Source organism: Taeniopygia guttata, chromosome 2 (genome assembly GCF_048771995.1).
Source record: "Taeniopygia guttata chromosome 2, bTaeGut7.mat, whole genome shotgun sequence".
In the NCBI taxonomy this organism is placed as follows: domain Eukaryota; kingdom Metazoa; phylum Chordata; class Aves; order Passeriformes; family Estrildidae; genus Taeniopygia; species Taeniopygia guttata.
This window is the reverse complement of record NC_133026.1, coordinates 20,661,103-20,688,072: the sequence shown is the minus strand read 5'-3', so window position 1 is coordinate 20,688,072 and position 26,970 is coordinate 20,661,103. Positions and strand designations below refer to the sequence as shown.

General features: G+C 38.3%; 1 protein-coding gene across 3 annotated transcripts in view; it reads right to left on the bottom strand.

Annotated features, from left to right (window-relative positions):
- Positions 1-380: 380 nt before the first annotated feature.
- The window catches only part of ST8SIA6 (ST8 alpha-N-acetyl-neuraminide alpha-2,8-sialyltransferase 6), a 45,240-nt gene continuing 18,650 nt past the window's right edge, over positions 381-26,970 (bottom strand). For all 3 annotated transcript variants that reach the window (XM_030264597.4, XM_030264598.4, XM_072925486.1), the window contains 5 exons: positions 18,680-18,824; positions 16,312-16,424; positions 15,054-15,146; positions 11,670-12,142; positions 381-7,463 (listed from right to left, as the gene is read on the bottom strand). In XM_030264597.4, the coding sequence (XP_030120457.4) occupies positions 11,674-12,142; positions 15,054-15,146; positions 16,312-16,424; positions 18,680-18,824 (820 nt within the window). In that variant the 3' untranslated portion in view covers positions 381-7,463; positions 11,670-11,673. The remainder of the gene's footprint in view (positions 7,464-11,669; positions 12,143-15,053; positions 15,147-16,311; positions 16,425-18,679; positions 18,825-26,970) is intronic.

The following is a 26,970-nucleotide window of genomic DNA, read 5'->3' as shown; positions in this document are numbered from 1 at the left end:
TTTCATGTTTGGCTCCTTTCCATGTCTGATGTTTCTTCAATAGATAATTTTTGAAAGTATTTCACGTCATTAGAAGTAACAAAAGAAGATAGTTAACTGTGTTGCCATGCAAGGACAGAAAAGACTGAAATCACTTGAAGGTACCATTTAAGTAACAGGTATTTACACATGCACCAGTGCCCCATTCCCCTATACTTGCCTTTAAGCACAGCTTGCTTTTTTCCTTGCACAATTTTAAGGAACTGTCCACATTTCTACTGTCAGTTGCTAATACTGTTCTAGAGGATTCAGACTAATGCATTTTATATGCTGCTGCCTCAGGAGACATATTTTTGGTTGTTTAGTCTCAGGAATTCACAAAAGAAAAAAACACACCACAATTATGCCTAATAAGTCTTTATTTCCAAACATAAATTGCAAAAATATTCTATTACAGAACAGGTAACAAGTACAGAATTCTAAGTATGCCTTGTAACAATGAAACCATGGCCTCCTTGACAAAAAAAATCATCAGGCACTTAAAACAGGAAAACAAAGTACAGATTAAACCAGCTGCAACAGATGACTCACCAATACAACTTCATCTTGGTTTTCTGTAATAAAAGCACACACATAGCTGAGGGGCTCCTGCCTCCTCCTAAACCCTGCGCAGAGACATTTCTATATTACACTGCACACATTCTACTCAGACAATATCAAGTTCACATCTGAAAACATAAATAAGTTCAGCACTGAGAGAATTTGAGGAACCTTTTTGGAACAGCAGTAGCAGAGCCTACACTAGCAGCTTCAGAGAGCTTGGTGCATGTGGAGGAGCACAATTATACCAGCCCCACGGGGGAGTAAGCTCTGCTTTGACAATTGCATTGGAAAGAATGGAGCTGAAATGAATGCAAACAATACACATTTTAAGAGAGAATGAAACCTCTGGGCAAAAGCTATCATGGTAACTTTATGAAATTACATTTTGGCACATGGACCAGTCTCTGAAAAGAAAAGCCATGCATTTGCCATCACTGAGGAGCAGTCCTGTGTAGGACCTCTCCATTCACCTGTTTTGTCCCTTGCAGATCTTGAACTAAATCAGAAGCAGAGGTTGCCTCTTAGGCCTGTCTTAGAAAGGTAAATCTAAGATGCAAGTGTCCAAATGTCTAACAAAAATATTCCTCTAGAAATCAGTCAAATACCTTTATAATTATTTTGGCTTGTATATGACTGTTTTTAGGTGGCATTATGTAACTTCCCACACACTTTACTCTGGTGGCATTAAAAAAGAAGAATATTTTAAATAATTTTAACTAGGTACTCAAAAGAATATAAAGAATATTAACATAAAGAATACATATGAAGCCACTATATAAATAGTACATATAAAAATGCAGAAATGTCAGCTGTTACACTTTAATGTCACAGGATTTCAAGAATGGGTTTGTATTGTAAATACTGACAATAAATAGACCAAGGAAGAAGTGTTTTTAGGGAAACATCTCACAGCCAAGAAAAGACACAGAAGTACCAGCTGCAACAACAAACACTGATGTATTGCTGAAGGTACATCAGGATTTAGCAAAGACAGACCTGAATGTTCTTTTGATGGCAATATGAGGATGCTGGCTCCAGTCACAGCCAGACTTTTCATCCTTAAACCAGCATCTGCTGACACCTGCACCCAAGGGCAGTTACTGCCCATGCTCAGAGCGATGTGAGCTCCATCACCACACATCACAGTACTACACTGACTCCTTGCTTGATAGCAAACTCAAGCTGATGTACTCCCATCGTGTTAAGCTCTTGCTGCACTGCTGGAATCTTGACACCGAGAGCACACTGACACTTATTCCTGTAGCTGTGACCCAGTAACCCCGGGTCACTCCCCTGGTGAGCTGTGTTCCCAGAATAGGAAGGTATTCTGAAACGTGCCCTTATGAAAGGAGACCACCAAATAATAGCAATAGTCCCTTTGTTCAGTGGAATACTGCAGAGTGTTTCTGCTCTACTTGATCATAATGATAATTTTGAGCCAATTAAATACTTTATGAAAATCTGGAACAAAGGTTAATAAATAGAAATCTGCCAACTTGTTATATGCCGTGGGCATACAACAAGCCTTGAGGATTTCCCCAGAGTACCCCGAGAGATTAGCAGAATTTGAAATTTTTCTGTCCAGAAACTCAGAGAAGGATGGTCCTGCCTAAAATGACTGAATTCAAAATAGAGCTGCGCCTTCTAAAGTAACTACATGCCCCCTAATTGCTGTTGCTGGCTAGCAGACTTAGAGATTAAAGAGATCTGCTGCTGAAGTACCACAAGATGAAGGATTACTTGGCTTCGAATATTTTCAACTAAGATATGTTTAACTAAAAGGCTCACGTGTAAGAAGTCTACTGCTTCAGAGCATGCAGCAAGTGGCTATCAGCTGTTTGAATTAGAGGTGTTGCAGAATAAAGAACTCCACAGAATAGTCCTTGGGTTTGATCTCACAGACTCCTGTACCCAGGTGGATGTGTGCTTTGTGGACCTGAGTGTCCCTGGAGGTGCTACTGCCTGGATATTCAGGACGTCCCTCCACAAATTTGTCACAGGAGAGCAAATGACAGGACAAAAAAAGATCTGTAGGTCACATGCACTTAAAGCTAGATTACTGTGATAGGCTGCAGCTCCACCATGGAGTCTGTGCAGGCTCAAGGTGTACATGCTCAATAAACCCAGATGAATTAACTGATCCAAATATTTGCACTGCATAAAATCAACTGATACCTAACAACAGGAATATTTTGCTTGTAATTTAGAGAGCCACAGAAGGTCAGAAGTCACCCAGATAATTTAGTTTCTTTTCCTGAGTCACTCAAGACAGAAAATCTCATCTTTTGTCAAGCATGGTGGTATGTCAGTCATCTCACTACTGTATAAAGGAAAGAGAATCAAAGTGAGAGTAACTGGTCTCAACCCCCTCAGCCTTCATTCACCTCTTTTCTCTGCAGATGCTGTTTTATATGCTGGGATTAGAAGAGGCTGAACACAAAGGAATATTGAATAACAAGAAAGTTTATGCACGTTTACCATCAGTGAACTGAGACTTTTTCTGCTTATCATTTCTGAATCTGCTGGGGTCACCAGCTTGTTAAAATGACTGTAATAAGAAAGAGAGAAGTGTAAGCAATAATCAGCAGTGCAGGCACCTAGAGTCCTTAGTGTAGATGCCTTAAGCATCTTCTGGCACCACAGGGAGAGATGGGCTCCAGCCCACTGGAACAGCTGCTGTACTGCCAATCCCCCTTGCAGGGGCCCATCTCTCCCTTCTGACCAGGCAGACCCTCAGAGATGTTACATTCTGAACTTGGTCAAGCTTTCAGGGGACCACTGGTCTGTCGAACAGCTGTTAGATAACAAAAGGCACTTGTGTCCCTACAATCCCACCTGCATGGTCTTACCCCTCCTTTGCTTTGACTGTGAAGTTCTCCTGTCTCTTGGCATGAACCAATTTTCTCATTCTGTTGCCATGGTAGGGTTTCACCATCTCAGAGTGCCAAAAGAGCTCGGTGTGGGACAGGCTGAGGCCAACACGGCCTGCAGGGACCGGGGCAGCACAAGTAGGGGGACTGGACCTTGCAGCCAATCCAGCTTAAGTCACCATGGAGCTACAGCCCAACTTTAGCACCTGCAGTTAGGACATGTGAATGTCACACAAAGCTGCCTTCCTTGAGGTGTAAACCCAATCATTTTCAGCACATTTTACTGTGCTGCAACCATAGCAGTGTTTGACTCACAGTCACTCAAACTCCCTAAGACACTAAACAGGGCTGCATAGCACTCCACAGGGTAAAGAAAAATAACCAACTCAAGGCAGCACTGGCTCCAGAATGAGAATGAACATGAGAGATTCAGAAGAGAAAAACGAATAAAAGCATCCAGGTAGGCTTTAATCTAATGATGCTGTGATGCAGTGGTGCAAGGACACTGTCAGCTTCTGCAAAGGTACAGTGGAAATATTAGCACACTGTCAGTGTTTCTATTTTTAGAAAACCATTTAATCTCAACATTCATTCTACAGCATGTGACAGCATTGGAGGTCCACAATCCCTAAAAATGAATATTCCTGATATGAAATAGAGGGAATTGAAAGGTCCTTACTAACCTTTGGTCAAGGATCCTTAATCCAAACTGATGTTGGCTCAGTCTTGCAAAAGAATTGTCTGCCCTCCTGTAGAGTGAAGTGGATATAACTAACATCTCATACTAACTTCATGTCTGGAGCAAGGCCTGAGGATCTTCATCTAAAGCATAACAGAGTATATTTTTATTCTATGGAGAGTTAAGAGCATTTGTAGGAAAGGTCAACAATTCCTTCAAGCATTTCTTATCAGCCCTGTGGTCCACATAAATCACTGAGAGCCCTGAGGGTGTGGAAGATCAGGTTTTCAAGTCACTGGCAAGTTTAAACTTTGTGGAAACAGTGCTAAAATTTCAGTGGCTGTCCATACTATAGAAATTTCCATTTGCTCTCAATTGTGAGTGCTACATCACATTCCTTTAGTTAAGACCTCTTTTAATCAAGGAAGCCAAAATAGATTTCCTCTTTTTGGCTAAATCTCTCTTAAAATGTATTCTGATGATCTTTCTGGTAATACTAATACATGTGTTTTTCAAATAATGTAGCTGCACAGAAATAGTTCTGACACACAGTAGCTCCTGCTCTTTGTGGTGTGTTATGGTAGGTACACTGTTTACATTTATTCACTGAGACAGTGCCTCATGTTACTAAAAAATGCTTTTGAAAACAAGTTGCTGCAAATAAATTTAATTTTCTCCTCTCCCCATCTTCTACTTCACACAACCAAGTTTTGCCCCTTTACTCAGGCTGAGTAGTTAATTGAATTTAGTCTGAGCAAAGAATGATCTTGCATTATCTCTATGTGCACACAGAGCACTTGCAATTGTTCTGGATACTATGCAAGAACCTGCAAAAGATGTATGAATTTTCCCCAAGACACACCATGGAGCTGCTACAAAGCCAATATCACCTCACTGCTCTACACTAGGCTGGAGTAAGTTATAGTACTTACATGAACATAGGTGTGCCTTTGTCTGTCTGGATGAAATGCAGCAAGGTTGTCCTCAACCTCAGCTGTTTATATCACCCAAAGGACAACGACATCATTTTGCACAGCTTCTATTAAAAACACTCCATGTGAGTTATTTATAGCAGAAGAGATGCTCTTTTGGGAGCAAATTTGTCTTTGATCTATAACTAGGATGTTGCATTAGGCAATCATCCATAACACTCATAACATGGGTGCAGGTCCTTTCAACAGCCAGCTCTCTGCATATGAGCAGCAGATACTGTGGCCAGAAAATGGCAAAAATCTCACAGCTGGGGAAATAAAAATATGGATTGTGGTGCTGGAACTAGAACAGATCAAAATAAATCAAACCCCTGTGCTCCTCTCTTCCAGTTACCAGCTGGTAATGCAGATGGACTCATCAGCTCAATTCTGCTGTTTTGTTTCTGTTAAGGGCTCTACTGACACTCAGAGGTCCACATGTCTATTAGTGGCACCAGTTATTGCCTCAAAGTACTATGTACTTTTTACCCCTTATTTTTCAAAAATGGACTTTATTGCTCATATTTGCAGTCAGAATTTATGGATACTTCTGCTTGGGTAGGAGTAATACTGGATTCTGATATCATTATCCAGGAAATGGATCCAGATACTGAATGTGTCTCAATCAACATACCTGTAACCATAATGATTGATTCTAATACTTTCAGGAGTGCTTATATGATTATAAAACTGCTGCAAGGTAAGCATCCAAATATTACAATACAGTAATGCTCTTATGAAGTATAAATTTAAACAGCTTTTCTGAACCTTATTTTATAAGGTCCAATTCATTTATGTGGGATTTTTTTTTTGCAGATATAATCCTCAAAGAGTGGAACACTGAATGCTCTTCAAATCAGTTGATTTGGGATTTAATGTTGGAGCAGCAAAAGGAGTTTTACTAAACAAAATACCTGAAATTATCTAAGTGTAAAAGAAGGACACTCTATCTTTGAACTGACATTTCAAAGGAATCTCAAAAGAGTCAGTGAAACTCTTATCAGAATCTGGTTATTATAAATGTTAAATTTTGTTTGCTTGCTTGGTTGGGGTTTTTTTCTCTAGTAAGCATATAGAAGCATATAAGCAGAAATAGCTAGGATACAACTGCTTGTCAAAGCTCCTGTAAATGTTAAAATGATTCTTCCCCCTGGGCTGATATTTCACTTTCTCTTGTTATAGGATGTTGCTCCACATGTATTCTCGGACCATATGGAAAACTTAAAGAACTACACAGGTTATAAATTAGGGGTATGTAGTCAGTTTTCTCATACATCCTGGTGTAGAAGAGCTTGGGGTTGATGGTAAGAGGAACACTCTTCTAATAATGCTTAATGCAGTTTCACTACCTGTAGTCACATATGAATACAAGCTATACTACATGAAAAGAAATTGAATTACAGGCTTGGTACCCATCATCTTTCTAATGAAAATTCCATCCCAGGTATGAGCCAAGACACAGAACTGTAATAGTAAGAATGTGTGCAAAGTCATGCCCTACCATGACCCTGGGGATTGTTGTGTGGAACTAGGTTCACAGTCCTCATTTGGAGCTGAACCTGGACCTTAGACAGGAACACAAGCAAGTAGAGTGGTTTATAAATAATTATAAATCTCTGGTCCTTCATACACTTGTTCTCAGAATTAACATCACTCATATGAGTGATCCCATTAAATCCACAGCACATCATCTATTGCTCACAAAATGAAAGCCCATTAAATCCACAGCACTACTTACTGCCCGCAGAATGAAAGCCCATAAACCACTTAACTACCTCTGACCTGAGGGATTTTCTCATCTGTGCACCCTGGGACAAACTAAGAATGACATGGCCATGAATTAATTACTCCTCTGCAGGTCTTCTCATCACTTCTCTCATGTAGAAAAATGCCAGGGATTTTTATTTACGGGATGAAATTCTTAACTGAAAGCGTTTACTGCCAATTCATGCAGCCACCACACAGCGACTATTGCCTATACTATGTGACATCAACAAAACCAGAGATCTTATGTCAAAATATTTTTATGATCCTCTAGAAGCAAAACATGATGAATGTCACATATTGCCACCATCCTGAGATTGTGCTTTGCTACCATTAAACCAGCAGTAAGGAGTTTCAGAATTTTTCAAATAATTGTTACTTTCCATTTTAAAAAATGATCACTCGAAACTTTTAAATGTAGCAGTCATTGTGTGAAAAAAAAAATCACTCCCTTTTCTCCCCAAGTGTAAAATACTTCTCTATTGTAGCATTATTGTAGAACTGTATTATATGCAGTTTAATGCTCATAAAATCACATCAGATCAAATCCAACACAAAACTGCTGAGATAAATTATCTTCTTAGGAGGATCATCACCCTGAAATTAAAACAATAAAATATGTTATTGGTATTTCTTGTTTAGCGGAAAAAACTACTTTTTATATTTTAAATAAGCCAATAGTTTAGTCTTTGTATGCATTGCACCTTCTGCATCACTCTTTCATCTGTCTTTCAGGCAGTGAGTCTGTGAGCTTTTTATACAGACTCACAGGCTCTCAGAATTCTCCTGGCTAAGCTGGAATGCTCCTGCCTGGTCTAACTCAAGCTTCTGCTCTTTCTAAAGTAGGACTCCTTCATTTGGATATCCCCAGAACCGTTCATACTTATCCCAGCTACTCCACACTCTTCAGGCTTCCTAAACTAACCAAGGCAGGTCTAGCAAGCATCTTCATGGGGACACATCCATTGCTCATTTGAATATGGATATGCTCTAAATCATATTATCTTACTCATATTTTGAAATTGCCAGAGATTGCAGTTATTCTGTTTCCTCAACAGGATAGTTCTCCTGTGGAAAACCAAAACAAAGCCCTTCTAGATATGTAAATACATACTCATTTTAATTGAAATCTAACATAAATTCTCATTTGATTTAATCTATACTTTTCTATTCTGATAGGTTTTAACTAAACCAGAAACAATTTATCTCCAGTTGTTTCATTACTGATATTATTCTTAACATGTAAATTTAATTCACTGAATGCTTGAGCCAAGTGTGTGCTTAAAAGCTGTACTGCAGGTATCTAAGGCAGAAAACCTTTCTTTCTTTTTACTAATTTCACATTGGATAATATTTGCCCAAGTCAAGAATAGTCTGCAATTTGGCTGCTTGACAGGAATCCAGAGGTGTCCTTATTTGAAAATGTGGTATGAGTTTGCTCAAGGTAATTATAACTGAACTGTGGGTTAGTCCTTATTTCTCTAGCTACACTGGGACACCACAAGCACAAAAGAATTTCAATAGTATTTAAGCTCATGTAGGCATTCTACAGTTATAAATAGGTTATGTGTAGCAGTATTCACCACTTACTTGGATTGCAGCAAATTTCAAGATTAAAAAAAATATCACATGTTGACAGAGTTTGGAAAAAAAAGTATTATTTTTGATGTTAGTTGCTGAGAAAGTAAGCAGGCATCCCCCTGCTTTACAGGATGCTGCTCTGCCAACTCCACCTTGAGTGGAGGGAGTCACTGCTGCTCTCTGTCAGAAATAGACCACATTTAATAATATGGCTGGAGTTAAAAAATTCATACCTACTTTTTACTTTCCAGATAAGATATGCAGCAGAGAGTTCAGCAGTTCTTACCTCCTAACCACCCGCACACCTCTGCTCAAGCCCTCCTCCCTGAGTCCTTCTGCTCTGACAATTGAGCACTATTTTCTTCTCCAGACTCAGAGTCTCAGTTTCATTCTTCCTTTCTGTGGTTTTTTTTTGTGTTGACTGACTACTCTGAGCAGATGCTTAATGTTACTGTTTTGTATGTCAAAGCAACACATACTCATCTGCCCTGCTGTCTTTTCCCAGCAAACAGAAAACCTGGTGGATTCTCGGTCAGACAAAATTTGCATCTTAACCAGGCTTCTGGGCAATCAAATTTATGCCAGTCTGATTAATTTATCATCTGACAATTTTTCTAATCAGATTTTTTTCTATTTTTAAATATGAATTAGGTCATTTCCCCTCCTTGAACCTAAGTTTGCTTGAAGCTAATGACATGCCCTTATCAGGTTAAACCAATGAACAAATAAGACTTCCTTCAGCTGCATAGCAAAAATGATTTGGTAATCTAATACAAAATAATAAAGATCATGAATTATATTTCAATATTTTGCTTTTGCTGCATTTTCTGTTTGACCCGCTGTGATAGGGGGCACTGACTTTAGTTATGACTTATACATGTCTGTTGAATATAATCATAAAGGTACAGGAGAGGATATTAAGACAGAATTCCCCACATTGTGTAGACAGGGCTCTCACATCTGACAATTCTCTCTATCCAATAAAAAAAAAAATCCATTGGCAAGGATGGTGTTTAGGAGCAATATTGCCAAAAATGACTAATTGGGATGCAGTTATAATCTCCCTAGAGGTGCTCTCAGCAGAGAAGCTTCCTTCATTTCTCATGTACAGCAGCAAACTTTTGTGTCCCAGTAATGTGTGTGGGAGGTTCTGCCTGAGTCTTCTGTGGGCACACACTGGTGTAAGGAACCTACAGCTACCCACTAAGAGGAAAGAACACAGAGCATGGAGAAGAACATAAAATGGAAATTGAAAAGAGAAAGGAGATTGTTGAATTTTTAGAAAAGGTCATCTTCAGTAAAATATACTCATTATAGAATTTTAATTATGTCTAATAATTGCTAATACTAGCAGAATGGTAGCTCATGCTACCATTTCTTTAGTTTTCTCTTTGTAAATATAAGTGTAAATAGGACAGCACAACTTATTCTTCTAGTGGTTTTTTTTTCCTATACAGCTTATTTGGCAAATTTGGCCACAAGTGGTTTTCAGTCTATCAAGCATGGACAGCATTTAATTAACACATACAGATACTTAAATATTTTTGTGGCTCCTGTCTTCTTCTCTCTAGAGTAAATATTTCTAAGGAGCTGGTTTTCATTTTCTTACCTCATGTAATTACTGCAATTAAAATTACACAGTATGTCTCCAATGATTTATATTATAGGAATAACAAATACAATGGAAACTGCTGGATATAAACAGCTTAGCCACTAAGAAAAAATACATTATGTATTAGTTACCCTTTCCAATATGCTGCAACCTTTTACAAGCAAAAAATGAAAGTGCATATATATACAATTCAATTCTTCCTAGGTAATCTCCTGCCATGGACTAGGAAAATGCATTCACTATATGGATTCTAGGTCTCTTCTCACGGGTTTTATATTATTCTAATAATCTGAAAGCCATTTAATTTTCTATTTCTTAAAAAAAAACCTTGAAACCTGCATAAAATTGTGCCTTCCTGGTACTAACAATCTGCTATTTTAAAACTTAGCATTCTCTCATGATAAAGTAAGTGTGAACATATCTTTGACAACATGTTTTCTAAATATCAAAAAAAGGATATTTTCAAATACATTTCAGAACCTAGCCAGAAGAAAAGTGCCCTTAGCTTTTAAGCTTGAAATTTCTGGCTTGAACAAGATGATGCTATTTATTTAACTTGAGTAATACAGTCATGAGAATACATCAGTCCAATTTAAGTATACAGTATACAATGGCAGTTCTACTGTACACTTCACTTACTATTATATTAACTTGGACCCCCTGGAAAAATAGAGGTCTGTGAAAGGAGACTCTTACAACAGTATTGTGAGTTCAGGAATTTCTGAGTTAGCTTAAAAGATGAAGAAGTATTTATATCAATTGGTCCAACTTTGTCTACAGGGGAAGTCAAGATTGAAAACATGCAGACAAATCTTTTCAGAGTCATCTCTAATGTGTACACAGTAAATTGGCTCAAGACCAGAGGGCCAGACTGTGCTGCATTTCTCTGAGGCAGTACACAGAAGGTAGAGGTCCAAGGGGTTGGGACAGACAGAACAGAGGAAAAGGAATGACACTTCATCCTATAGTTGTAACTTCCAGATTCTGAGCTGCCTCTAGGTAAAATGCTCAGCAAGATCTGCTGCAGTGTATGGCAGCTCCCTCATTGCCATCCGCAAGCTGCTCCACATCCCAGGCCCGTGAGCACACACTGCTCAAATCTTTACCCTTTAACAAGAGGCAACAAGGCCATAGATGCATACTTCCCCTTCATGGAACAATCCTCATCCTTACTCTGCTCTCTATATACACTCAGAAAGGCTGGGCCAGGATTAGGTGTCTCCTGAAGATCACAATGTGTGAATGCCTTTAATAAAGCAATTCTTAAAGGAGGCTGGTACCTGGGAACCGATACCAAACCAAACATTAAGTTGGAAGAGACATGTATCTGAGACAAGGAGACACTTCTGATTGACTATGATTTATAGGGATAATTTTTATTTAGCTATGCTCCCCTTCTAATATTCACAATTGGAAAACATTTCTCAACTCTTGTGATACGTATTTATTCAGAAAGATTCAATCTTTCACTTATGTGGAAATACAACCTTCATTGAGAGTAAGGTAGAAATGTCTCTCTAAGGAAGAACAAACTCACACTTTGTAAAACAAGTTTTCCCTTGGCACATTAGTGAAATAAAGACATTTCATGTGGTGAGAATGGGACCTACCTTTTCAGTCTGATTCACATTTACCGAACTGCAACTTCAAAATGCCTTTACTGTGAAGCTGAAGGATCTGGTTGTATTCTTTGGGCATTGCGTGGAAACCTGGTTTAGGCAGCTGGTTGTCATAATAGTGGTGGCTGATGGGCATTTTCTCTGTGGATTTTGAGAAAGGCCAGAAGCCGTAGAGCTTCACATTCTCACACAGCTCAAGAGCAGCACTAGTGATCATAAAACCAGATGACAACCGGTAGGCCTTCACACCCTTAGTTCTCCAGAACTGGGCAAGACTTTTCAGATAAGTGGGGTGAAAAAATATTGCCCTTTGGGTTGCTTTGGACTCTTTCAGAGTGTGGTATACTTTAAAAGAAGTGGCCGTGTTGCTTCTGAAGGAAAACGCTGGCAGTAAAAGAAAAGCATCTCCATAGACCGCAATGTTTTCCAGAAATTCTGTCTTCTTTTCATTTAGCTTGTTGTATCTGAAAAGTACAAAATTTTAGGAGTGGAATGTAGTATTGATACAAACATTACAGACCAGAACAGCACAACTGCACTTGCAAAGATATTATGACCTCTGCTGTTCATATGAACTCTGCTGTTCTCTGAAGTTCAGCCTGTCTACACTGCAAATTTACATCACCCTATTATATGTTGTCATATGTGCAGCTATAAAAATCTGACTCTTGTATAATAAGTACACACTACATAGGATTGAACTAGCAACACAGGAGATACTGAAGCAGATCAAATTCACTGCTAATGAGACTAGGACATGTTTACAGAATTGATCAATTCAAGAAATTAGGACGAATGGAAAAAATTTTGTACTCATACTTTCTCTGTTTAAAAATACATGCACTACAATATATACTGTATGTGCTTGTGAAACGTGTTTCTTACATCAAAATGTATACGAAAATCTGTCTTGAAAACCTCTGTGTCTGCAATGTGTGGAAATCCAAGGGTGCATTTGAGCAGTTAAAGATTAGTGTGTACTCAAGTGCAGGATATACTTTTTAAATAGCCAAAAATATAGGCATCCCTGATTATGTTTTTCAACAACAAAGGGAACACATGGATATCTATAAAGACGTAGAGCTCTAACATCACAAATTACAAGTATTTATTCTCAGATGCCTTCAGTCCCCAACAAAGAGCAAAGTCTTAGTTCTCACCACTGCATAATTCTGTGCTCCCAAATACTGATTAGTGAAATTCCCAAGTTATCTGAGAAGTGATGCAAGCAAGGTGGTCACTCAACTCATGTCCTCCATAGATCTGAATTTTCTGAATCACCTAAATATGTGGAGCTTCCACCCCTTTGGGACTCATAGGACTGACTCCTCTTTTGTAGATAGTTGTCTATTTCAGCAGAGTATTTTCACCTTTTAAAGGCTATCAGAGTCCACTTTTTACTAATTACTCCAGCAGAAGCTGGAAAAATTTGTTTCATTTCCCTTCATAACTTGAGTAGGTTCAAACCTTCTTTTCATGCAGCACTTTGAAACAAAGGACAGCAGCCACTTCCATTTCCATTCAAAATATTCATGGAAGAGTTACCTCTTGCACAGCTAAATTAGTGCAAGGAGTGATACACCCTTTCTCAACCTGAAGGGGTTTAAACTTACAGCTTCTTCATTCCAGAAAAGTGCCATTACCACCAGACTCTGAAACAAAATGAATGAGAGGGACTCAGGCCCTCCTGTTGACCCTAAACCTATGTGCATGAAAGAGTCACACAGCCAAAACAAGCAAGAAATGCCTAAGCCTATGTCTAGGGAAAGGGGCTGAAGGGTGAATTTCTGACCTCTGCTACAAGAATTTTGTTTTCACCTAGTGTAAAGTACTGAGCCTCCAGGACAGAATTCAAATCTCTATTCTCTCTTAGCTAGAAACCTGGAGAACTCAACAGTGTCTCAATCTCTTTTCCAGCTCTGTCACTATAAGAAGTGTAGGCCACTTTAAACAGGACACATAAGAACTGTGCTTTTCTTCAAGAGAGCTCACCTACATTTTACACCCTGACAAACACAGTTCAAAAGCAGATTAATCTTAACAATAATAACATCAGACTTAGCCAGTATGCAAAGAATTAGATATTACAGGGAATAATGTTGGAATAAGTCTTCTGAGAGAATAAACAAACTTGGTTCTGCTAAATGGTACCAAGCTGCTTCCTGCTGCTTCTTCAAAAGCATTTACTGTTTTCTCTGAATATTTAAATAAATACTTTTTTTTAAAATCATAAAGTCCTCTTGTACTCTCACTTAATCCTCCCACAGGCTTATCTACCATTTTCTTCAGTGTAACTCCTATTAACCCTAGTGTGACTTGATTTGGCTAAAAAATGAGTGCAACTGTGGCAGAACACTTTGATTAAGCCCAGTAAAATTGTGGATCAGGTCAGAAGTCACCAAGGATGCTGAGTCATTGGACAATTTCCCTTCCTCATATCCCTGCAGCAGCACTAACATCAGTGAGCTAAATCTAGTTTTGGAGAACCAATAATTAATCTTCATTAAAGTCAAGTAGGTTTGGGTAAGCATTAACATAGTACTCATTGCAAAAAATGAAGTTCTGTCCCTGAACCAATGAAAAATGCCAGTTTGTCATTTCTATGTACTCTGTACTTTTTCCTTCTTCCTTTCAAGGAGAAAAAAAAAAAGCTTTGCCTTATGTTGTCTTTTTGACAATACAGTTGTGACAGACAATAAGATACAGTAAGATTAGCAAGCAGTAAATACCATGGCACAGCAGTCCTTTTCATAGATAAGCTGCAGTTCCAGCCTGCTGAAGATGTCAGATTAGTCAGGCTGGCCTTATTAGATTTTCTTCTCATCATGAAGGTGAAAAAAACCCCACCTCTACTGAGAAAAAGTGTGTGAGCCAGCTTTCAAATGGATTGAAAAAATGCATTACAGAGGCTGGGCCTCCATTCAGGAAACAGCCTTCATCAGAAGAGCCTCCAAGCACATTACCTAAGAACACGTGCTCACAGTCCTGCTGATAGAGTCAGACACACATTTCCAGGCTTTACTGATTTATGATTGCAATTCCTTTCTAAATGCTTGGGGTGATGAGGGTCATGGGGGGAAAAGAAGCAGCTTGGGATTAAAATCACCAATTTTACTCTGCCATAAATTGCTGACCATATCAGCCAAGTTATCTTGCTAATCCGGGTGTTGCTGACTCCTTTATGCTATAAAAAAGGCCAGGTTTAGAAGATTTCCATCTAGAATAGTACATATTTTACATGGAAACAAAGGCTTAATGAAGTAATCTACATGCACTGCTCTCTATGCTGGTATCCCAATGGATTTCCATGAAAATCTAAACCATGTCAAACAATTATACATCATTGCACAGAAACAGATTTGCAGCAGTACTCACTTCTGAGCTATGATACTCGGATTAACAGTGACAAGGTTTGTTTTATTGCCAACATCTTTACTAATGTTTCCTGTGGTTGGAGGGAGGTTACACCTGAAATTGAGAAACATTTGCTTAAACAGATGTGCACCAGAAATTATTTACAGTTTCTATTTACAAATTCCTCTCTTGTGCAATGACACTTTCACGTCAGCTCCCAGGGACGTCGAAGCACTTTACAAATATTAAATAAGGCTTACAGCACTTCTAGTAAAGATATTTAATCTACTGTACAGATGGTTAAAATAGGGCACGGAGAGCTCATTTTCATAAATTGTATCAAAACCAGAAGCACAGTCAAAATCTCGGGAGGAGCCAGTCTATGAATGCCCTATCCTGGCTGCTAGGAAATATTGCTCCTCTTGCCTAAACAATGCATTCCTGCTGAAAGTCTTCTACTGTGTCTTCTAACAACAGCATCACTTGCCTTATCGCAGAAACACTGATTTCTGTAAAATGTAAAGAAAGCATTTTCTTAAATTCAGTCACCTAGTATATTTAGCATTTTAGTACGGAGACTTCCCATTTTTATTAAAACAGGTACCTAACTGGAAAGACTTTTTTTTTTTTTAGCTTTTTAAAAGCCCAAATTTTAGGTAAAAGTAAGAAAAGGAAACTAAATCCAGCATGCTGTGTGATCGGACATCACTGAGAAAATAATCTTCCCTCTGTTGCTCTGTTTCTTTGCATGAACTACAAACTGTGAGTCATATACTGAGAGAGTGGGCAAAAGTGCACTCCAAGTGCACCTGGCTATCTCCCAGTGTACCCAGGAAGATTAAAAACACTACTTAAATAAATGCTTAAGTTTTTACATGAGTAACAAATGAAACAATTTTTGGGTCAATTAAGTAGCTACATGGGTGAGCCAAACTACGGCTAAGTAAATGCTTTGTTAAACCAAAGATACACATGTGACATTTAATACCAGTCTCCAAAAGGATGTGAAATGGCCAGAAATGTCAGGTTCTCAGATAATCACATTTCACATCACTGCAAGGTGACTTAGCAATCACAGATCATACATTTATCATGCAGTGTGCTCATTAATTAGAAAGCAGCATTCTGAAAACTACAAAGCAGAAGTATCCTTAAAGAGGCAGAAATAACAAATTGTCAAGATTCTTCCTCATTGCTACAAACTGGCATTGGCATACTTCCAATCCTGCCAAGTTTTTAGAATATTGAACACACTTAAGGAAAATGAAGCAGCTCTTACCTGAACACAAAGTCAGACCTATCGATTTCAGCTCCACAGCTGGAATTTTTTAGAATGCCTCCATTTCCAACCACAGCACAGTTCTTGAAGGGATAGACTGGAAGAGGAGAGGTCTGCAAACAAATAAAATTATGCAGCCAATTCATTACAAGTGTTTTGATTGTTTCTTTGTGTCGGTCTGGCAGGTTTAATCTGTTAAATCCCAGTAAAAGTATTCACCATTTAGCAGACAGGATTGTCAAACCTGGATAGCTAAGAGCCAAAAATAGGCACCAACAGACAGAGAACTGTTACCTCTGATATCAGAACTTTGACAGAATAATACTGGATTGTTAAAAGTGGGTACCTTTTAAATACACTTAACATTAAAACTGTTGAGTAGTTGATTGAAACCTTGACAAGCTAAGGAACCTTGAAACCTTGACAAACTAATTTATACTGAAGACAGTTTAAATTTACCCATTTTCCTTTGCACTGGGGGGTAACTTACTTTCTCAGGTAACAGAAGGTAACTTTGTAAATTCTCCTCATTTGTATCATCACACAAGTACATTTGAAACAGAATAATGAATTTAGGGGAACCTGAATATACTGTAAAGGATAATGATGTGCCCTAGGCTTAACTCTTTGTAAATGTGTAAATGCCCACAGAAGAGGTTACTGTTTCTGGCTGTTCACCCTCTCTGCTCCTCTTCTTATTACAGCTTGCTGTCTTGCAGTGGGGAAGCTGAGTGGGAGCTAAGTGCATCCACTTGAGAACTAGCACAGTTCACAACCTAAAAAATTACTGAAAATTGTTGGCTATTTAGGTTGATGTTAATATAGCTGGCTGCTATCCCAGTCTCAGAAATTTTTCATACATCTTGCTCAACCTCTTCTGCTGTGGGAGCACTGACATTTACCAGAGGCCAACAGCTGGGATACTTTGCAGAAATTAAACCCTGTTGTAAAAGAGAGTCAAAACTTGCTTATGGGAAGAATTAGCTTTCTCTCTTCTCTCTTCAGCTTGCCCAAAGAGAAGAAAGGAGGGACACTGTTATGAACAATTCAAAAAGTGTGGGGAGAGTGGCAAACATTGTATTTGCCTGGAAATATATTACAGAAAAACATATTCAAATATTTTGTTCGATTCTGGAAGGATAGTAAAACAACACAAAGGCCAGGCAATTCTGCCTACCTTAGAATGTATATGTGCACATAAAGCACACTACTTTATCATTTCTCCAGCTTAAATTTGGAATTACTATATCCCCTATTGCAATTAAGTCAGTAAAGACTAATTCACAGCAGTGTTAGGAAGAATTAGACTCATGGTAGCTGGGATCTCACAAACCGAGAATGCCAGAGATGGGTAAGAGGGCTCCCATATGCTCAGCTTCAAGAAACCAAATACAAACTTTGTCTAGTCTCAAGATCTTGTATGTCTGCTGTAATCCTGAGGTAAAAAATCTGGTTGCTTTTCTCACCCTCTGTTTCTAGCTGCAAACACCCTCCCCCAGTGGGTAACAAAGCTAGTGAAAGGGCTGGAAGGAATGTCCTATGAAGAGTGACTGAGGGTTTTGGACTTATTTAGTTTGGAGAAAAGAACAAGTAATCTCACTGCTCTCTGAGGAAGGGAAGGGAAGGTGCTGATCTCTTCTCCATTGTATCCAGTGATAGGACACATCAGAATGGTTCCAAGCTGCACCAGGGGAGGTTTAGGCTGGTCATTAAGAAGCATTTTTTTACCAAGAGGATGGTCACTTGCTGGAACAGGCTTCCTAGAGAGGTTGATGTCCCCAAGTGCCAGTGTTTAAGAGGCATTTAGACCATGTCCTTAATAACTTGCTTTAACTTGGTCAGCCCTGAGTTGATCAAGCAGTTAGACTATGTGATCATTGTGGGTCCCTTCAAACTGAAATTCCTCTGTTCTACTCTATTATGTTCTACGCTATTCTGTATCAGGTTCACCACCAAAATATCTTTCATAACTTACATGCCCAAGCCTGCACTGGAAATGGCATGGGCACATGAGGAGTATGAAATGTTCTTCCAGATTGAAATGCCTTTAAAAATGGGAACGATAAAAGCAAGGCAAACATTTTCAGAGTATTTGCTCCTGAATTCAACTGGCTGCCAAGCCAGTGTTCTGTAGCAACTCTACCTCCAATCTGTGATTTATGACATCTGTAAATGCCTCTACCATTGCAGAGGAAGGGGAAAAGAAAAAAAAACAAACAAAAACAAACACCTTGCAAGGTGAATAAAGAAGTGCATGAAGTGCATACAAAGGCTGATGGGTCTGTTCCAGAGAAATCACAGTATCTCAACTCTAACCCAAAATATATATACTGTGATTATAATAACAAGAAAAAGATACAGTTCTTACCACAGGCAACATCTTAAAAATGTCCTCTGTAATGAGGATAGTCTTTTTACTGTCCACTTCATAACTCATGTTACTTCCCAGTGGGCTGTTGTTTTGAGAAGCAATAAAATTGTGAACTGCATCACAGCAAGAAGCTAATTCTGACCTGCAAAAGACACAAACAAAACCTGCTCAAAGAGAGGCAAATAAGTAGAAAAGCAATGCTAGAAAACCAGATCAATGAACACCAGGTTGAATTAACTAGCAGCAAAAGGTTGTATTAAAAATGATGTCATTTCCTTTGACTTGCTTTGCTAAGCAAGTCCATTTTCACAGCAAATGTTCAGGAACTAATCAGAGCAAGAACTGATAACTGTTTTTATCTTTGGTCTCCTTTTCCCACTGAGAAAAAGTTGTAATCAATCTCCTCAATATTATTAATTGCTAAGATTAATATAAAAACAATATAGAGCCTTCAGTCCACAAAGAATTAAAAATGTGACTTTTACCAATATCAAACAAGTGATTGTAAGAAACTAGAAGGCTGAAGAAGGGAAAAAAAAAAGGAAATAAAAGAGATAGAGATGGAAGGTACTGGCAGTGGTACTTAGTGAACATCTAGACGACTACAAGCCAATTAATTAATAATTAACTTCTGCAACTGTTCATCACAATTTTCCTGTGCACAATACTACAGGTGTTAAATAAATTACATCACAACTTGCATATAAAGACAGATGTGCTAGACAGATAGCCTAGCTGCTCCCCAAAACACCTAGCAGAAGTCCTTAAATAAATAAAAATGGAAGGGATTCACTCAAACCTTTTGTAGGATTGAAGACTATTACTCATCTTACAATCCTGTTACCTACAAACTTATAAAAATATTATGTGTGCAAACATTCTACATTATTAACAGTGAAGTAAAATTAACTTAAAATCCCCATCAGACCTTTGAAATCAGACCCAAAACACTGTCATTCATTTTGTTATAGGCAACAACATCCTCTCTCCTGCCATGGGATCTGATTTTCAGGCTGTAAGGCTGAAATATTCATGGACAAATGTTATGTATCAATTGCTAGGACACAGCTTTCTCATTAGGTGAAATACTAAGAGAACTACTAACAATTTAGAGAAAATACTGTTATAACAGAATTTCCCAGAATTTTAAAAATACCACACTGAAGGTTAATTGAGAAGAAAAATATTTACTATTAGAGCCAAAGGAATAGAAAAATTTTATTTCATACTGTTTCAATGTGTAAAGTAAAACAAATTGTTGAAACTAGTAAAATATTAGAAGAAAAATTCTGCCTGAAATAAAAAAATACTAATTATTATTATTATAAATGTTATAAATAATAATTATTTAATGTTTCTGATGTAACTGAAGCATAGTCCAGCACACAGAAGAACCTAAAGATTATGTTTCCTGGAAGACAGGGAGAAGAATGAACAGGTCTGGGATAACTGTCAGTCTCACTTCTCTTAAAAAAAATGGTCAAAATGGGGCTGGGCGAGGGGGGAGGAAAGGAAGGAAGGAAAGGAAGGAAAGGAAGGAAATGAAGGAAAGGAAAGAAAGGAAGGACCATTTCAGTTGTCAGATGACTTACTGGTATATATTAACCCATTCTGAATACCGAGTTTTAAAACTCCTCCAAGGCAGTTTCCAGATGTATGAGGAACACTGGGAAAGACTGAGTGCTGGGATGGCACAGATCTGAAACAACCACACTAAGAGAGCAACCAGCAAATGTCACTCCTGAGACAGGAACCAGTAGGGTTCAGATTTCCATAAGCTGCATTCGACTCCACTCCCTAAACATGATGACTCCCCCCGCCCTGCTCAAAACCTTAAGGGACAGGGAAGATCTATGGCTAATGAGAACCATGAGGTCCAAGGCTGTGGAGGGAACTGTGACTAAGCTCTGTGGTCAGGAGACACCCACATGGTGAAAACAATTCTCTGCACGTATACAGTATCCTACTTTAAATATATGGCAAAGTTAAAAGGATACAGTAAAGCAGTAGAGTCAAGTGATAATGTCTGAGAACACTGGATGTTATTGAACCAGTGGTTTTTGACTGGAGCACACTTGCTTTTTCTTTCTTGTCACTTTTTGCTATAACCAGCTCATTCTAGTCTTAATAAATGCTGTAGTGATAAGACGATTGAGATCTCAATGTCAGGTCCTGAGGGCACCACCAAGCCTCACCACTGTCCAGCACCCTAGGGCTGCCCCTATCCTGTCTAGGGCCCAAGACCCACTTTCAATCTTCCAGAGCCATCAGTCGCTGCCTCAGCAACACCACAGCAGGGCCAGTCTCCAGTTGTGTCCATCCTGTTCCCAGGGAGGTGCCCATGCCTGGGCTAGGGCTGCCCCATTCCTGGCTAGGAGTAGGATGAGCCCAGCTACCAGCTTCTGCTCTGCTGGCCAGGTTACTGCACTGGGATCCTGTGGTATTCACATACCCTCTGAACAGAGACAGCTTTCTCAGGACTTTTCCTGAGAGAAGCTCTGAGAAAAGCAGGGAAAAGAATGATCAAAACAATTCTTATCTTACTGGTTGTTGCTTGTTGTTGTGCACATGTGGAATGTGTTATGGAGATTGTTTACCCAAGGTGATTGCTTGATTAGATTCTGGTGATGGTGTTTTGGATTGATTGACCAGTTAGGTCACAGATGTATCAGGACTCGGCAGAGAGAGTCACGGGTTTTTAGTTAGTGATATAGTTCTTGTTAGTGTAACATAGTGTAATATAGTTTTAGTATAATATAATATAATAAAGTAATTAATTAGCCTTCTGATATCATGGAGTTTTGCACATCATTCTTCCCATGCTGGGGAATGCAGCACCAATAGGATCCCACACACTGTCCCTCAGGAAGAAACTGTCCTTCACTGCTCCCTGGCACTCACATGGAAATGAGGAATCACATAACCCTTAATGCTGATTTCTTTGTTTATTTTCTTGAAGCTAAATGAAGCAGACCTAAACATTATCTGTGTCAACCACTGGACATTTAGAGGAGAAGAAATAATGCCAGATTATTCCTGCCAACTTTAGTAAAACAGCTTTTTTGTGTTTAATGGCTACCAGACCCTGAAAAAGCAAACTGGTAACAGATCCCATTCATTAATAGAGATGACATGTTTTTGCTTTTTATTACTCATTCCACAAGAACAAGTGCTTCAATAAAAGCAGAAACAGTGCAGAAGAAAAACAGATAACAAAATTAATAAGAAAGTAATAGTTTAAATTAAGATTATGGATTCACTGAGAAAGTAAAACAGAGCCAAGCTAGTCCAGAAACACAGTAAGAACAAGAGAATACATACTGAGTAATGGCAAATATTCTTGGAGAATCCATGCTAAAAATTTGGTGGTAACAATAGAAACATTTCACCTAGATCAAATCATGACACAGAATCCCACTGTGCTCAAGCATCCCTGTACAGAGCTCCAGTGGGAATGCATGTAACCTGCAGACAGCAATACCCATGGCAGTATATTCAGCAATCTGCTCACATAGGATTTTTACAAGCTCTGACACGCAGTAATCTACAACTGCCAGCAAATGAGGAAGGGGTAGAGACTGGGAAGTCCAAGCAATCTATTACAGCAATTTCATCAGAGTATTAATGTCATCCATATGTGGTCTGTCAGGAGGTGCCGACTCACTGAAGAGCATTTACTTCATAAGATAAACAGAAGTATCCTACAAGGGCTTTATGTGAGGAGTTGCAAAGCCAAGACAACATTTTAACTCATGTATCATGCCCCTTGGAGAGAGGGAAACTTAAGCTGGTGGGATAAGAAATAAGGGTCAAATCATAACAGCACCAAATAGAAGCAACTTTTTTGGGGGGACTAGAAAGTGGTACACATTGTCTGTTCTTACTGCAAGAAAACCCTGAGATATGGAAGCAGCTCTTGGAAGATAGGATGCTTCTATAGGGCTGAGCATCCATCTCATACCTTTCAGAACATTAATGTAGCTTACACTAAGAAGGTTTAAGTTCAGCTTTTATCAGAGACTGCAGGCTTGCCCTAGAACAAAGGGTGTTTATGATTCAGTCATGCATGACAATTCCAGACTGAAGGTGATCCTTGAGTCAAAATACCTAAGTTTTGTAGGGCACTAGTTTTGGAAAATATCTCCTCTGTAGCAGAGGTTATTACTGACAGTTTCTTATTTGCAGAAGCCTTTTCCTCCAACATTTCTCCTGCAAGGATTCGGAAGCTGAGTGATATCTAAGAGTTATTTTTAAATCCTGAGGTATAACTCCGAACACAGACACTTTTTATGCCAAGATAAGTAGAAAGGGAGCTGATTGCATTATCTAGAACAGTCACTTGAATAAGTGAGGAACAAAATCAGAACCTGGAAAAAGACTACACCATTTTGACTGGTAATACATATCTCATAGGACAGAAGAAGTACAGTCAGAAGCTTAGCCAATAACCTAAGTGGAGGGGTGTGCTGCCTTTGGGAAGTTTGATCACATTAGACAACAGAGTCATACACAGTTGCACTGAAGAATGTTGTTTGTTGCTTAGAAAAATTCACTTTCACTGAATTTTTTCCTTTTTGGCTGAAGGATGCAGGACCCAAGTTTGCGTCATTTTTCAGCTGATACAGAATTTTGAACCTAAGGTATGCAAATAATTTCTTTGGGTTCATGGGCACTGAGACCTTACAAAAATCCTGGTTTCTTGAAGAAAGTTACCAACATTATATGGCTTGTGCGACAAGCCAAATAATGTTATTTTCCAACTGCTATGCAGTTTTTCCATGCTGAACTGTTGGCAGTAACAGAGGGCTGTTGCCTTGATTACACGTTTCCAAACTTTTCTGCATAACAAACACTTTATATGGATAGTCCACTGTATTTAGTGGAATACACATGCTCTAAATATGCTGATAGAGTTTCTTTGCAGCTCCTACAGTTCTCTGTAGCCAAGACAGCAGCAAAATCAGCTACCTTGGTTCTGTGCTAGTAGAATATATGCATTTTCGCCAATCCGGGCCTTCTGTACAGGCTGCATGTGCCTGCTGACAAGTCACAGTGTGCACACATCCTGAAGATACTGCAAATATCTCAACATCTTCAACAATTCAGTGCGGACCAATCACAAGGGCTAAAATAATCAGTGGTTAGACAAGGCTTAGCAGACTCTCTCAGGTGGTTCAAAAGCCAGCACTGCCCTTACTCTGAGTGATATTGGAAGAGTATGATGAGTGTGAAATTTGTCTTTATGTAAAAATCTTCTTCAGAGTTTAAAAACTTCCCATTCCACCAAACTTTTTCCCATTGAAAATGCTTCAGTATGACACCAGTGCCTGTGGATCTGTGGCCTGAGGGCATTTGTCATTGCTGAGAACAGTGTGAAATATTTCACTGTTATTATGCATTGGAGTAAACGGGTGGGAGGTGGAGAAAAATGGATGGAGAAAGATGCTGTCAAAATATCAAAATATTCAAAACATTGTTAAAATAATAGATGCTCAACTGTCCTTTAAGGCCATGGTGGGAAGGCTGAGGAAAACAATTTTAATTTTCTCTAAAGAAAGCTTAAGTTCAGTATCAGGAAACACACTAGAAGAGGTTACCTAGGCAAAGTGCAAAATTTCAACAACTGGAATATTTTAATAGTGATGAAGACAAACTTTTTCCAGTAATGGTGTAAATCTACTTGATTTTAAGTCACCAATTATAAACATCTATAAAGTGAATGTTTGTTTGCAAAAACAGTATCATATCAGTCCTCTTACAAAGCACCTGCACATTACTGACACCAGCAATGCTTACACAGATGTATCTCCTTGTGGATTTTTAGTTACCCTAGACACACACACAAAAAAAAAAAATCCCATAAAAGAGAATCAAACACAAAGTAAAACTAGCAAATATTTAGAGCTGTAACTCCTGTGAGCTAAGTGAACATCACAGCACAGCTTGTAAGGTCATTTGAACAAAGAGCAAAGCATTCAAGTCACAAAAGTCTATGCATGACTATAAACCAGAAAAAGTTTTCTTAAGTTTGTTTTAATAGTTTACCTAGCTTGCATCTTTGTAATCATTTAGTTTATGTGAGTTATTGTGCTGTACATGTGAAGACATCAAAGACTTTCTGGTTTCATACTGCAGAGACTGTTGTGACAGTAGAAGAACCCACAAAAACTTCCACTATGTAACAGTAACATTTCAAGGGGACAACTACAAAAAGGAAGACTATTTTTTATCTATGTCCATTGCTGTAATATTTTATAATGAGCAAGCAATTATCTTTTTGTACCGCACTGAGGGATCTAGACCATGACACAGGTTTGTCCAGGCTCTTGTCAATCCAAGTCAATGTGTCAATCAAAGTGCAATCAGGCATATTATGACATATTCCAAAATTAAGAAAAAAGTGGTTAAATCTGATATCTGAAACAGTACATGTTGAAGGGCATGACAGCCCTTGAACTGCCTATAAATGAAGCAACATCATAAATGTCTACGATAAAGAAAGCCAAAAGGGTTGAATCTGAAATCAAGGCTGAATATATAAAAGTGTAATAAAATTTTCAAACCAAAGACTATTTAAAGAGTCTGCCATGAAGACATAATTAGCTCAGATTCCTATAAGTAGAATCTAATCCAAAATTAAATTCTACTTATAGGAATCCTCCATCCTTTAGAAAAGTATATAATAGTCTTAAACCAACTAAAAGATTCAAGCCTTACTTCAAACTGTCACTAATTACTATCTCTCCACCCATCTCTTTCTCTCCTGAAATAAAATTTGTCTTTGAATATATACTTACTATTTTACATATCATCTATGAAATCTGTGCAGCAAATGTACTTAATCTCTCTGCAGTCTGAGTTCTGTGTACTTTTTTGTACACTGGAAGATTTCAGAGATTACAGCAGAAATATTGATCTGTTTAGTGTTAGAAAAGCTATTGATTATGTGGTGGTGCAAGCTTATATAAGCATAAATTGACCTTGTAGAGTATTTTACTTGTGTTTCAGCTGGGTTTCATTGCAGTACACAGATGTGATAAGCAATACTGTTATATGGGTTAGAGTGTAGTTTGCAGCAAAACTAATCTCTTCAAGAAGTGGTATTCTATAATCTGCAGGAATGTTTAACACACACTTTTGAGAAGAGATATTAAAGTGGGAAAAGGGTAATAGAGGTCAAATGGAATAAAAAGGAAGAGGGAAAATAACAGGGTATGGAAAATGGTTTATTTTTTATCTCTTCTTTTTATGAATATGTTCTTTTTAAAAGTAGTAATGTTCCTTTAAAAAGGAAAAAAAATATTTTAGTTGGGGGCAGCATTCTGCCAGCTAGACTGCAGTGTAAAATCAGGAATTTTAAAACTGTGTTTTACACCTAGGAATATGATTATCTCTTCATTATAGGACGCAAATAAGGTTTGTCTGGAATGGTCTTTCCATGGGGAGAGGGCCCAGTACCCACAGCTCACTATTTCAGTGTGATACCACTCCTGAGGTGCTGCTGCATTGCTTTGACAAGCTTCAAGCCCAGTCAGCCAAGAAATACAATGCTCAGAGGCTTCTCTGAAACACAGCATCTGCTCAGCCTTTCTCCCCTCATTTTGAGGGTTGCATTAAATATTTTGTAGTTTTGTGCAAAAGCTGGAATCAAACTACTTAGAAAATCTGCATATTATTTGATACTGTTGGTGTATAGCCCAAATGAGAGTAAATTAAGCTTGAAAGTCTGTAAAGCATAGAGATGTGGAGGTGTAAAAAACAATTACAGCTTGCACTTAACTAGGCTCTGTAATTTGTTGCAGTAATGCAATATTTCTTTAAAGCAGAAAACCTTAGAAGAATACTAATATAATAATTAATATTCAGGTTACCTAGGGAACTTGAGACTCTGCTGAGTGTAGCTAGAAGATTCTTTGCAGACAAAGCTACCCAGTACAGTTTTTTTTTTTCCCTAGACCTTTAAGGATGACCCCTCCAGGCAGCTGTGAGATTATTTCCCCCACTTTTCCAAGTTTCTACAAAGTTTCTTCCTTACAGAAAAAGGACCTGTTCTGTCTAAAACAAGTTAGAGGTGATGTAAATATGAAAAGGGAGAAAGAATTCAGGTGGTCTTAGAAAAAAAGGAATAATGCGGAGATGCTAGATGACTGAAGAGCCATAATGAACAAAATAAACTTTTAAAATGTCAAGAGAAGATTCATTTTATAAAGGAAAGGCCAGAATAAAAAAATGTTTCCTATATATCTCTAGAAGTAAATGTTGGAGTAAGACTCCAAAAATCACTGTCA